The following is a 12267-nucleotide window of genomic DNA, read 5'->3' as shown; positions in this document are numbered from 1 at the left end:
CTCATACCTAATTTTATTAGTTAATATTTCTAGAACAATATTAATTACTAGTGATGTTGAAACAAGATAACTGACCCATTCTTGTGTCGTTCATGTGAATAACCTCATTCACACATTAATACATGCTCACACACCAGTTAAAAGAAAGCCTTTATCCTTTGAATTATCACTCGAAGGGAAACAAAACTAACTTTTTTCTTAGCTTCTTCCTCTCAAATTTCAACAAAAAAAGTTTTGTTGTTTATTTTTGTGGGGTTTTTTTTTGTAGTCTAAAGCTTATTCCACAGTAACTTTAAGATTAACTGGCTCCAGTTCATATATATGTTAATAAAAAATGAAATACGTGAACGATTTAGTATATTTCTGACTCACCTGCTGTGTCTCAAAAGGTACATAAGGCTCAGTGTTGACTTCCTGATGCACCACGCTCCTCGACACCTAGGGACAAAACAATTGCTTAAAACTCCATTTGATATCAGCTATACCAGTGAATTAAGGCCACTGGATAAACAGTTTAAAACATGCCCACGCCGGGCGGTGGTGGCACACGCCTTTAATCCCAGCACTCAGGAGGCAGAGGCAGGCGGATCTCTGTGAGTTCGAGGCCAGCCTGGGCTACCAAGTGAGTTCCAGGAAAGGCGCAAAGCTACACAGAGAAACCCTGTCTCGAAAAACCAAAAAAAAAAAAAAAAAAAAAAAAAAACATGCCCACAATGTTTCTAAGGATATTTTTTTCAATTTAGATATTTCTTCACATAAAAATTTTACTAGGAAAACATTATATATAATATAACCAAAATTAATACTAGCTCAGTAATATTAACATTTTTCTTCTCCAAAGCTTGCGAGAAAGCAGAAAGCGTAAAGGCGGGCACAACTCAATGAGGACTCTAGTGAATTCACACCAAAGGACAACTACAGAGAACCTGATCTGTCTGCATGCTTGTCAGGAAAGCACTTAGACAAACCACTCATTTCTCTCCATCTGGTGGTCTCCTTTACAGCTCTCATTCCCACCTCCTGGTCTAGCAGAGCCTGGGCACATGCAGCCCAGATTCTTCCCTTTTTCTTATGTATTCATTACTTATTACGTGACTGGCCTGGAACCCAGGGCTCTGCACATGCCGAACAAGTTCTCTTACACTGAGCCACACTCTCAGACTCTCAGGGGAGCTGGCAGTACATACAGTGAGTTCTGGGAGGCAGTCAGCTCGAACTGGGGGCCTCTATTCTGATTGTGCTGTGAATGCTGCATAAGCCAATGTGACAGATAACGCTATTGTAGTCAGCAGTGTGTGTGTGTCCCCACGAGGGAGCCACAAACTCCTTCCTCTTTTCTTTATTAATCATCAAAGTGATGTTCTGGCTCCTCCTGCTGATGACTCTATTACCTTATTTCTTATCAGTGTAGAACTTTGCAGGGGAACAGGGATGAGAGAACTGACTCTTTAAAGTTGTCCTTTAATGTGAACATACGCGCTGTGGCATGTGTGCACCTACACTAGCGCGCGCGCGCGCGCGCGCGCGCGCACACACACACACACACACACACACACACACACACACAGACAATGAACATGATTCTTTTAAATATCCTTTCCTTTGAGCCTTACCTGGATGCCAAGCACTGCTGAAGGGGGAGTGTCTGTTGCTTTGCTGGTACTTTCCAGAGACTCTTCGCACTGGCTGTCGGGACTCCCACCACGCCTGCTGTTTCTGTCAGGCTCACTCAGAGCTGTATCGAGGTCAGATGGGCTGCCCTGGGACTGCACAGATACTCCCAAAGAATCCTCAAGGATCTGCATGTCAGAGGCAATCTGGTCACCACAGTCGCTCCCAGTATTCAAATTATGACTCTCGAAATATGCAGTGGCGTTTTTATCTGCTCTGTCGCTGGTTACAAAAGATGGCACCACTGGCATGGATCTCTGCATGGCATATTCAGAGGAAATGCTGGCCAAAGGTGTGTAGATGCCAGCAAACTGGGACAGGTTTGGTACCACGTTGATGTATGCAGGCCTCGACTGCGTGATGTCAAATCCTTGGAAAGGAAGGTATGTGCAGAATCCTGTGACCACGTGGGATTGAGTCCAGTATGTTGGCTTGGCATCTTCAGGAGCTGGTGTGGGGGAAGGAGAGGAAGCTGGTCTGCGATGCACATCCTCCGAGAGTGGTGGGGGCGAGTCAGAAGAGGCCACGTCCAGTCTGCTGTCCTCAGAAGCTGAGCCACAAGAGCTGTCCGAGTCCAGCTGGGGCTTCAGGTCCTCGGGAGCTGGTCTTGGGGACTCAGCAGGTCCTGGTGCAGACTTGACATCCTCACACACTGGGGCGGACTTGACATCTGGTTTAAATTCTCTAGCCGCTGGATTTAGTGGTAGTTTAACTCGTAAATATTCTCCTGTTTTTGAAATTTCTTCAACTTTAGTTTTAATGTTTTTCTTCTTTCTCTTTTTCTTGAGTCTTGAGGCAACTTTTCTCAATGCAATACAGTTGTCTATCACAACAAACCGAGGACATCCCAGGAGGAAAGACTTCAAACCGCCTGCTTTCTCTAGCATCTGTCGAGTTTCTTCAGGGAAGAACTCATCCTCTTCAGAGAACACCTTGTCATTCAGGTCCAAGGGGCCATGCTCTTCCAACAACTGAGAGAAGTAACTTGGAAAAAACAGTATTTACATTGAGTTACTGCAAGAAAGGACTAGGTTTGCTTTTCCTATCAACAGGGCACACACCAGTGTTAGCATGGCTCTTCAGGAGAGAGGAAAGAACTGAAGAACAGCAGACCACAGGCTTATGCCCATTTCCATTTTTGCTGAGTTTGGAGAATTTTATGCTCTCCCATTATGACCCCTTCAAAGCCTTAGATGTGAAACCAACAGATATTCCTGCATTTAACCAGAGGCAAAGGAATGAGCACACTGCATATGGCAGTGTGAAAAGTGATACTGATAAAGCCAACATACCCGCGCTGTCAACGCCGGCTGCCTGGTGTGCAAGCTGTCACAATCTGCAGTGTTTGCAGAGGGACTCACAGGATGCCAGTGAGGTGACGGCCAGCACAAGGGGGAGGACAGGGAGGGCATTGCAAAGGACGGCTCCTCTGAAAACCCCATTTTGTTTATGCTCATGATCTGTTTTCTAGAATGTCATTTATTCGTAACAGACTGCAACCCAAGAACATCACTTTAGCTCTTCTGCTGCGCTGCAGGCTACACAATTTTATATGATGAATAAATCTTGGCTAATACCACTAAAGGGTGATTAGGAAAAACTATATTAGAAACAATTTGGTTAAACTATCTAAATCATAAAATGTTAGAAATTGAAGAGACCAGTAAAATGAGGTCAACTTTCTCTTTTTTTAGGTGAAAAGTTGAAGTCTAGAAAAAGTTAATTAGTAGTAACAATCTCAGTATTTCTGACATTTTTCTACTCTTCTCATATGTGGGAGTTCAATCTTTGTTTTCAGTCACACACTGATCAATGAAACAGAACACTTTCTCAAGCTGTTATATGCTTCCTCCTGAAATACAGAGAACTACATATATATGATATATCTTCCTATAATGTCTGTTTCTAGTATAGTAAGATATAAATTCTATCTAAAACAAATCAGCTTAATTCTTCTCATAAATTTATTTAACTTCTTCCCAGTTGTAGTAGAAATACTCAAAGGATTACTGAAAGTGAAACTCTTTAGCTTTGGTTTATAAAAGCCTGAAGCAAATTATACCATTTTTTAAGAAATATCAATCTAATTTTGTAGCTCTTTCTAAATTGCCACCCAAGAGTTCTCTTAACAAGATTGCTCAGTATTTCAACTGAAGAAAAGAACTTCCTGAAGCGGTCCTAGGACTGTTTAAATAGACTCACAATAATGATGGATGGAGTGAAGTAAAGAAAAGATGACACTGTGGATGAATAACGGGTTTTTGGAATAGTTAGCTTTTGCATTAACTGTTCACCAGATTTTTATCCAAATTTCTTAAAAGAGGCTCAACTACTATGAAACTTACTAATGTGAAGCTCAAAATGGCCTGGCATTTCTTAGTTTTCTGGACTCTATACTAGGTTGTTTACATCAGTCACACTTAACTGTTAAATTTCCCATCATAGTTTCAATCCTAAAGTAACCCACGACAGAAGTTCTTTAAGAAGAAAAGCACGTTTCTCTTTCGTCACCAACACAAGGCAGAGGCACACGGATGCAGGTTTTCTATCACTGCAGCTCAACAGTCACATCTGAGCTGAGGTTGTAGCGGTACACAGGGATCCTTTCTCAAGAAAAGGACAACACTTCTCCAAGCTACGTTAACCTGTGATGGCAACTCTGAGAGGACCAACAGCCTGTCAGTGGGAGGACAAGACAGAATAACTGACGGTGTTCTCTGTGCAGGGAGAACCTTGGGATTCACAATTACAGACTGTGGCTGACTGGTAGGGGTCCCACACACCCGCAATCCTGGTGTCTGGAGGCAAAGGCAGGAGGGTTGTAAGAAAGGCCTGCTGAGCTACATGGTGAGATACTGTCTCAAAACCCCCAAGCTCATGGCTGACAGCCTGGTTTACCAGTCCTTACAGGAGTTTTAAAAGCAAAAACTATCATCAGCAGCAGCAGCTCAAACTGACAAACCAATTATGATCTGGACTCTAAATTTAGTCATTAAAAACCCTCAATAAACTTTGTGAAGTACATGGCAAAAGTTCTGGACACATGCTCCCCAGAGGTGAACCAAGTGGTAAACATGTTGACAAACGTAAGAGTCACAATCAAGCAGCCTGGATCCTTCCTTGGCAGCCTCTTCAGGGAGCTGTAGGAATGCTAAGCTACTTACTCATACAGAGTCGAACATTTCTGTTTGGGGTTAATGTCCCACAGCTTCTTATTCCGGACAACATACTCGCTGCTGTGCTGGTCATAAAGAGCTTCAAATTCTTCGACGTCTTGCCGAAGGTGGTCAGGCACTGCAAATGGGCCTGCAGAATCTGAACTGCGCCTGCTGGGTTACAGACAATTTTGTGAATAAAGTTTTGGGAAGGAATATTTAATTGCAGGCGAAGACACTAGAGCACGGGGAAATAAAATAACCTATAGAAAAATGCGTAACTAAAATAAAATAAAATTAATAATCTCAGTTTTGTGCTACAAATATTTATTACCAGAGAATTTAATATAGAAAAGCTACAGCTGGGCAGTGGTGGCGCACGCCTTTAATCCCAGCACTCAGGAGGCAGAGCCAAGTGAATTCTGTGAGTTCGAGGACAGCCTAGTAGTCTACAAATTGAGTTCCAGGACAGGCTCCAAAGCTACACAGAAAAACTCTATTTAAAAAAAAAAAAAAAAAAAAAAAGGAAAGAAAAGCTACAATTAACAGGCTGGAGAGTTGGTTCAGCGGCTAAGAGCACTTGTTGATGTTGCAGAGGACATGGTGAGTTACAACCATCCCTAACAAAGGGTCCAGGGGATCTGATGGCCGCAGGCACCAGCGGTGCAGACACATAGGTAGATACCAGCAGTGCACAGACAAAACACTGACAAACAAATAAACCGATAACTACCGTCAGGACACACTGCAGCTTATGTTCTGAGCAAACTCTTCTACTTACTAAGAGCACAATTATTTTCAAACTCCATATTTGTAGCAGAAAAATCAAGGCTGGGCATGGTGGCTCACAGATTTAATCCCAGCACTCAGGAGGCAGAGGCAGGGGAATCTCTCTGACTTCAAAGCTATTTCACTATGTATAGCAAGTTCCAGGACAGGCAGGACTATATAGAAAGACCCTGTCTCAATGAAAACAAACAAAATCAATGCTGCATTAATTCAAACTCATTGAAGAGTTAGAGACAAATGCAGATTTAAAATTATAACTGCTACTCACTTAGGGAAGGTTAACAAAATTAAAGGTACTAATAGCAAACATTTCTTTAAAATGTATGTAACCCACAAGCCAGGTGGTGGTGGCGGCGGCGGCGCACGCCTTTAATCCCAGCATGCAGGAGGCAGAGGCAGGGGGATCTCTGTGAGTTCCAGGACAGCCAAGGCTACACAGTAAAATCCTGTCTCAAAAAATAAAAAGAAAACAAAAGTGTGTAGCAATGTCCTGAAGAACAGGAGGAAGCAAGCCCAGAACCAACACTGATGGGAATTCAGGGCCTGCACCTTGCAGTGACCACCTCTGTGCTCAAGCCAGGCTGAAGGGGATGCAAAAGGAGACAGGGCCAAGGTAAGGAACAGCCACAGAGAACTTGGCTCCTCCAAAAGCCACAGCCTGAGCCTAAAGTGATGCCTGCAAGAAGAGAGGCCCTGATGGAAAAAGAAAAGCTGGTGACTAGAAAACAGAACTGCAGAAACAGACTGGAGAGGCCAAGGAAGTGTGGACATTGTTGTTACAGTATTTCAGTGGCTGTACAGTTTAAAGTATTTATCAAAAGCTTTTGCTCCTGAAACAGGATCTTTTTTGCAGCGCAGATGGACCTCACACTTCAGGCAGTCTTGCCTTAGTCCACTAAGCTCGGCTAGGTAGGTATGCACTACCACCACACAAGGCTTTAACAAGGCTTTTTAAAATTTACTTTAAATTGTTTTGTTTTTTGTTTTTTGAGACAGATCTCTCTGTGTAGCCCTGGCTGGCCTCTGAGAACTGGGATTAAAGGTGTGCATCAGCACTCCTGGCTGGTGTTTACAAGGCATAAAGCCATGCTGTTAATATAAGAAAGAGTGTATGTCACTAATAGAATGTCCCCAAAGTTGGATGGGTGTGGACGAAAACACTTTACTTTTCCTTGACAGTTCTAGGAGACCGTGATTCTCCATACTGACAAATGTAGCCAGCCACCTTGGTGCAGCTTCCTTGGCATGAAAAAACACAAACTCCCTTAAAGCCAGAGGCCTCTCGGGACCTGATTCCACAAAATTAGTTTTGCCTGTATGTCAGGCAATGGGGACCTTGCAGTGACATCCAGATGGTCATCCTGAAACAGCAGTAGCTCTTTTTCCAGACTGTAGATTTTCAGACTCATCATTCTGTTTTCTCTTCATTTTCAAGCTTGACTCACGAGAAGTCCTGCGAGCCTTTCCCTATCTAGAGCATGTAATGAGAACTCTGCTGGTGTGTGTGTGTGTGTGTGTGTGTGTGTGTGTGTGTGTGTGTGTGTGTGTGTGTGTGTGTATGTGTCTATAAAACAGAGTCTGACTATGTACCTCAGGATGACCTTGAACTTACTTCATTGTAGCTCAATCTAGCTTCAAATTCAGCTTCCTGAGAGCTAAGACTACCATGTACAGTTCACTCCGTGGGTTTCACAATGGCTTTCCGATTTTGGTAGGCTCTCCTAGAAGGGGTTTGAAAGTTATATAATGTCCTTCCTGAAACACAGTGACTGTTCATGAGAAGTATCTTTAATAAAGCTGTATACAGTTTGGCTCAGGAAGTAAGCGTACATCAACACTTAAGCCTAAGTGAGTCGGACTGCCACTCTAGGTGAAGACCAGACCCATCATTGTTCTACCTAGCCTGTTTCTGCAATTGTTTTCTGTAGTATTTCCATCCTTGCCAGAATCAGCCTTTCTTTTTTTCCTTCAGTACTTTATCTTCCCTCTTTGAAGGGCCTTTTTAGGCTTAGAGTCTGCTTTAGATTCTTAACATTCTAGGAAGACGTAACAGCTTGAATGTGGGCTTCCAAGTCAGAATGTGCAGTTTAAATACCGGGTCTGTTATGTGCCAGCTTTTCACACTTGGGTAAGTAACTCCATTCTACTAGGCCAGTCTCCATAACTATTCACACGGACACAGTCACACTACCTGTCCCGTGGCAGACGGGTGGGTTGAATGAGTTCTGTGTCTAGAGACCTGGAGTAGAGACTGGTAAATGTCAGTTTCAGTAAAGGTCATGTCACGATCTAAATGGTCCTGTGCGACGCCCCGCTATCAAATTCTTAGGTTGAAACTGAATCACCAACGTGACGGTGTCTGGATGGCGGGCCTTTTGAAGTGATCAGGTCATGAGGACGTACACCTTAGAACAGAATTTGTGCTTGCATTAAGTTTAGGAAAATATATAAGAGGGAATTCAGGAAGACGATACCATTCATGTATGTACCAGGAAGTAGGCGGCCTCTTTGAAACTAGACTTCAGGCTCCAGAACTGTGAGGAATGCTTCATTATTTGTAAGCTATTCAGTTTGGGGTATACTGTTTCGGTAAATTTCTGGGTTGTTTTTTTTTTTTTCAAGACAGGGTTTCTTGAACAGTATGAGTTCCAGGATTGTCCTGTAGACCAGGCTGGCCTGGAACTCACAGGTATCTGCCAGCCTCTCCCTCCCAAGTACTGGGAGGTTTCTTGTTTTTTAATGTATTAATTTTAAAAGATTTATTTATGTATATTAATGTTTTTGCTGGCATACATATGTGCACAAAGTGTGTGCCTAGTGCCCTCAGAAGTGAGGAGAGGGCTTCAGCTCCCTTGGAACTGGAGTATGGATAGTTGTTGAGCCACCATGTGGGTGCTGGGAATCAAACCCGGGTCCTCTGCAAGAGCAACAAGAGCTCTTAACCACGAGCCATTCTTCCAGCTCAGACTTCTATAGTTTTTAAGCACTTCATTTTAGGGTATTTTGTCTTGACAACCCAAATAAACCGTGACAGGTTCTTTCTTATTAGTTCAAATTAAAACAATCTCCACTTTAAAGATGTCTTCATGCTTCGTCACACAGAAAGCACTCTACCAACTCAGCCCCATTAATTCTCCAGATAATGGGTTTGCACATTTTCACACATTCATATCACACATTCTGGATTTCTCTGTCTCAGTAATTATTTTACCCTAGTCTCTCCTCCCCTATTCCTGACTTTAATACAGCTTGAATAAATTCTTAAGGCTGTAATTTTTATAGCCATGACATTAACTCAATATGGATTATCATAATGGGTTCTTATCTCTAAGAGGGGGAGGGAGGGAGGGAGGGAGGGAGGGAGGGAGGGAGGGAGGACGGAAGGAAACGCAAGTCTGCAGTGGGCTGGCATGACTGTTAGAAGAAGTACAAACGTTTGCGTTATACTGGGTAAACTACTACCGTGTACTTACTTATGGTCTTCGGGAGTGACAGTCTCAGTACTGGCTGTTACCGATGTCGGTCCAGATCCCACTAACATTGGCTGGTTTAAAAGAAAGAAAAGCGAGAATAATATTCTCATCTTAAAAATGATGAGATTCGCCGGGCGGTGGTGGCGCACGCCTTTAATCCCAGCACTCGGGAGGCAGAGACAGGCGGATCTCTGAGTTTGAGGCCAGCCTGGGCTACCAAGTGAGTTCCAGGAAAGGCGCAAAGCTACACAAGAGAAACCCTGTCTCGAAAAACAAAAAAAAAAAAAAAAAAAAAGCCGGGCGGTGGTGGCGCACGCCTTTAATCCCAGCACTTGGGAGGCAGAGCCAGGCGGACCTCTGCGAGTTCGAGGCCAGCCTGGGCTACCAAGTGAGTCCCAGGAAAGGCGCAAAGCTACACAGAGAAACCCTGTCTCGAAAAACCAAAAAAAAAAAAAAAAAAAAAACCAAAAAAAAAAAAAAAAAAAAAAAAAGACACTATTTCACTCTAAAATTCCATGGAAGAAAAAAACTCAACTTTGAAATTAATGAGAATTTACATAAACACATACATGCCAACTGTGAATAATGAAGAACCTACTCAAATTTTCTTATCAAGAGAATATAGCATAGCTGGGTGGTGGTGGCGCACGCCTTTAATCCCAGCACACGGGAGGCAGAGCCAGGCGGATCTCTGTGAGTTCGAGGCCAGCCTGGTCTCCAAAGCGAGTTCCAGGGAAGGCGCAAAGCTACACAAAGAAAACCTGTCTCGAAAAATCAAAAATCAAAAAATCAAAAAAAAAAAAAAAAAAAAAAAAAAAAAAAGAAAAAAGAGAATATAGCATAATAAATTTTAACAGCCAGAAATAGATTGAAAATTAAAACTTAGGGTAGTGTCCGATGTTCAAAAAAATGTGACTAACTTAAGGTAGTTAAAATATCCATTTTCATCAAAGCTGCCAGTCTTAGTTGTGCGGAAACTCCAGGTGCTTGGACCCTCTCTAGCACTTGCTCACTCATTCTTACCCGTCTCCCACCAGCCCTCCCCTCAAATGTGAAATCACGAATGCTCTTCTGGGTCCTGGGCTTGGGGCTGAAGAGAGGGGAAGAAAAGGATGATGGCAATCCTAAGGTCATTCGGATGCTGAATTATCACTGACTACTTTAGATCAACATCCGAGCAGAAAGAACTTTCACAGAAGGTCTAAATACTATAAAATAAATATTCTTTCTTATCTGTTCGTAACACTCAGTCAAGTGGTCTTTTAGTAAGCATGTATCAGCTAAAGAGCTGTTAACTTTTTTCTGTAAGTGCATGAAATCTGTGGGGTGTGGTGTGTGTGTGTGTGTGTGTGTCTGTGTGTGTGTGTGTCTGTGTGTGTGTGTGCGTAGGCCACAGGTTGTCATCAGGTATCTTCACCAGCTATTTTCCAGTGTCTTGCTGGTAGAGTACCCCAGTTAGGCTGGGCACCTCTCTGACCCCAGAGCCTCCCTGCCCACTCGGTTCCATGTCACCTTCATGGAGTCTCAGACAAGGGGCTTCAGCCTGTTCTCACTAACACACTCCACTCAGTTACTGGAGACTGAAGAATCACTGCAGAAGACGCTCCTTACCTTGGAATCTTTTGGCTTCTTTTTCTTGCCTTTGTTTTTTACTTTGATACAACCAAACTAAAAAATGAAAAAGAACGTCAATGAATCCTCCAATAGTAGAATTTTAAATCTCAACGGAAACCACCACATCCACTTCCTACACTAGTCATACATTAAATGTACAGTGTGTCACTGGGGTGGGGTGCACACACTGGAGTGCGTCACTCCGAGAGCTACCGAGACAAGTGTAATGACACTTCATGTTATAACTAAAACCAAGTTGCTCCAACCCTTTAACCCTGATTTCAACAGGCTTATGTTATCTCAAAGAACCAACCCGATTTTGGGGAATTCTGATGTACACGATGACAGCATTTTACAGACTCCTTTCACTAGTGAGTAAAACTGCATTCACTCCCATAGGTTTGCTCGCTGTGTTTCCACACTTGGCAAGACCCATCGATCAGAGAAGTTAAGACACTTTTCAAGGAGCGATGATCCTCAGCACTGGCAAAAATGACTTTTTCTCCTCACTACAGAGACCGTAAAAGGCAGTCACAGTCGGTGAGGAGAGGCCGCTCTGCACGACCTCAGTTCACAGCAACATGGCTCCTGGGAGCAAGGTTCCTTGTGCTCCTTCTAGACCAGACGCTATCCTCGTTCTTTTTTTTTTTTTTAAGTTTTCCAAGACAGGGTTTCTCTGTGTAGTTTTGGTGCCCGTCCTGGATCTCTCTCTGTAGACCAGGCTGGCCTCAAACTCACGGAGATCCACCTGCCTCTGCCTCTGCCTCCCAAGTGCTGGGATTAAAGGTGTGCACCACCACTGCCCAGCTGCTATCATCTTTCTTGACTCAAAAACGTTTCCTTACCTCTTTCTAAAATGAACATTTATTAACCTGAAGATTATGAAGACTGTCGAGACAGGGTCTCATGAAGTCTAGCCTGGCTTTGAACTCACTATGTAGCTGAGGATGCCCTTGAACATTGGGTCCTCCTGTTTCTATATTCTGAGTGCTGGAATTACAGGCCTGTGCCTCCGTTCCCAGTTACGCACTGCTGGAGATGCAACTCAAGTCTTTGTGCACGCTGGGCACCTCTTTACCAACTGAACAACATTTCCGGCCCCTCTAACGGTGAGTCCTCTGTTTGGGCCTAGATGTTACCCATGAAGTCAATAAGCACTGGCCTGGCTTCTCCTCTGCTCCGCTGTCTAACAGAAGAAAACCCGGAGAGTGGAGAACTTACCGGCACTTCATCACTGTCTTGCTTCCGTAGCACGGTGCATCGGCTGTCTGCGGGAAGAACACAAGTGTGTGCGGTGACTCAGGCATCTGCAGTTTTGTTTTAATCTCACACTAAAGCCTCACAGAAGCACCCCGGGACTGTCAGCACGGCCTGCGTTCTTTCTTCACCTGGCTCTGACACAACTGAGTTTAAAAACCAAGAGCTAGACCACTGACTCAATGAGAAACCAACCAGAGACGCGCAAGCTCCAATCCAAGCAGCGTATCTTGAGTGCCTATTTGATGCCATCTATGCCGGGAGTCGGGAACACAAAGACGCCTGGTGCTGGTGAGTTTGTGGTCTAC

General features: G+C 43.7%; 1 protein-coding gene across 15 annotated transcripts in view; it reads right to left on the bottom strand.

Moving 5' to 3' along the window:
* Ttc3 (tetratricopeptide repeat domain 3) overlaps nucleotides 1-12267 on the bottom strand; it is a 110752-nt gene that overhangs the window by 20767 nt on the left and 77718 nt on the right. For 13 of the 15 annotated variants that reach the window (XM_076549266.1, XM_076549263.1, XM_076549265.1 and 10 more), the window contains 6 exons: nucleotides 11924-11970; nucleotides 10700-10756; nucleotides 9089-9159; nucleotides 4836-5000; nucleotides 1614-2655; nucleotides 373-438 (listed from right to left, as the gene is read on the bottom strand). In XM_076549266.1, coding sequence (XP_076405381.1) covers nucleotides 373-438; nucleotides 1614-2655; nucleotides 4836-5000; nucleotides 9089-9159; nucleotides 10700-10756; nucleotides 11924-11970 — 1448 coding nt within the window. The remainder of the gene's footprint in view (nucleotides 1-372; nucleotides 439-1613; nucleotides 2656-4835; nucleotides 5001-9088; nucleotides 9160-10699; nucleotides 10757-11923; nucleotides 11971-12267) is intronic. The other 2 variants (XM_076549261.1, XM_015999840.3) reach the window with 1 other exon arrangement.

This window comes from Peromyscus maniculatus, chromosome 12, assembly GCF_049852395.1.
Source record: "Peromyscus maniculatus bairdii isolate BWxNUB_F1_BW_parent chromosome 12, HU_Pman_BW_mat_3.1, whole genome shotgun sequence".
Taxonomy (NCBI): domain Eukaryota; kingdom Metazoa; phylum Chordata; class Mammalia; order Rodentia; family Cricetidae; genus Peromyscus; species Peromyscus maniculatus.
Note: the sequence above shows the minus strand (reverse complement) of the source record. Positions and strands in the feature narration are given on the sequence as shown.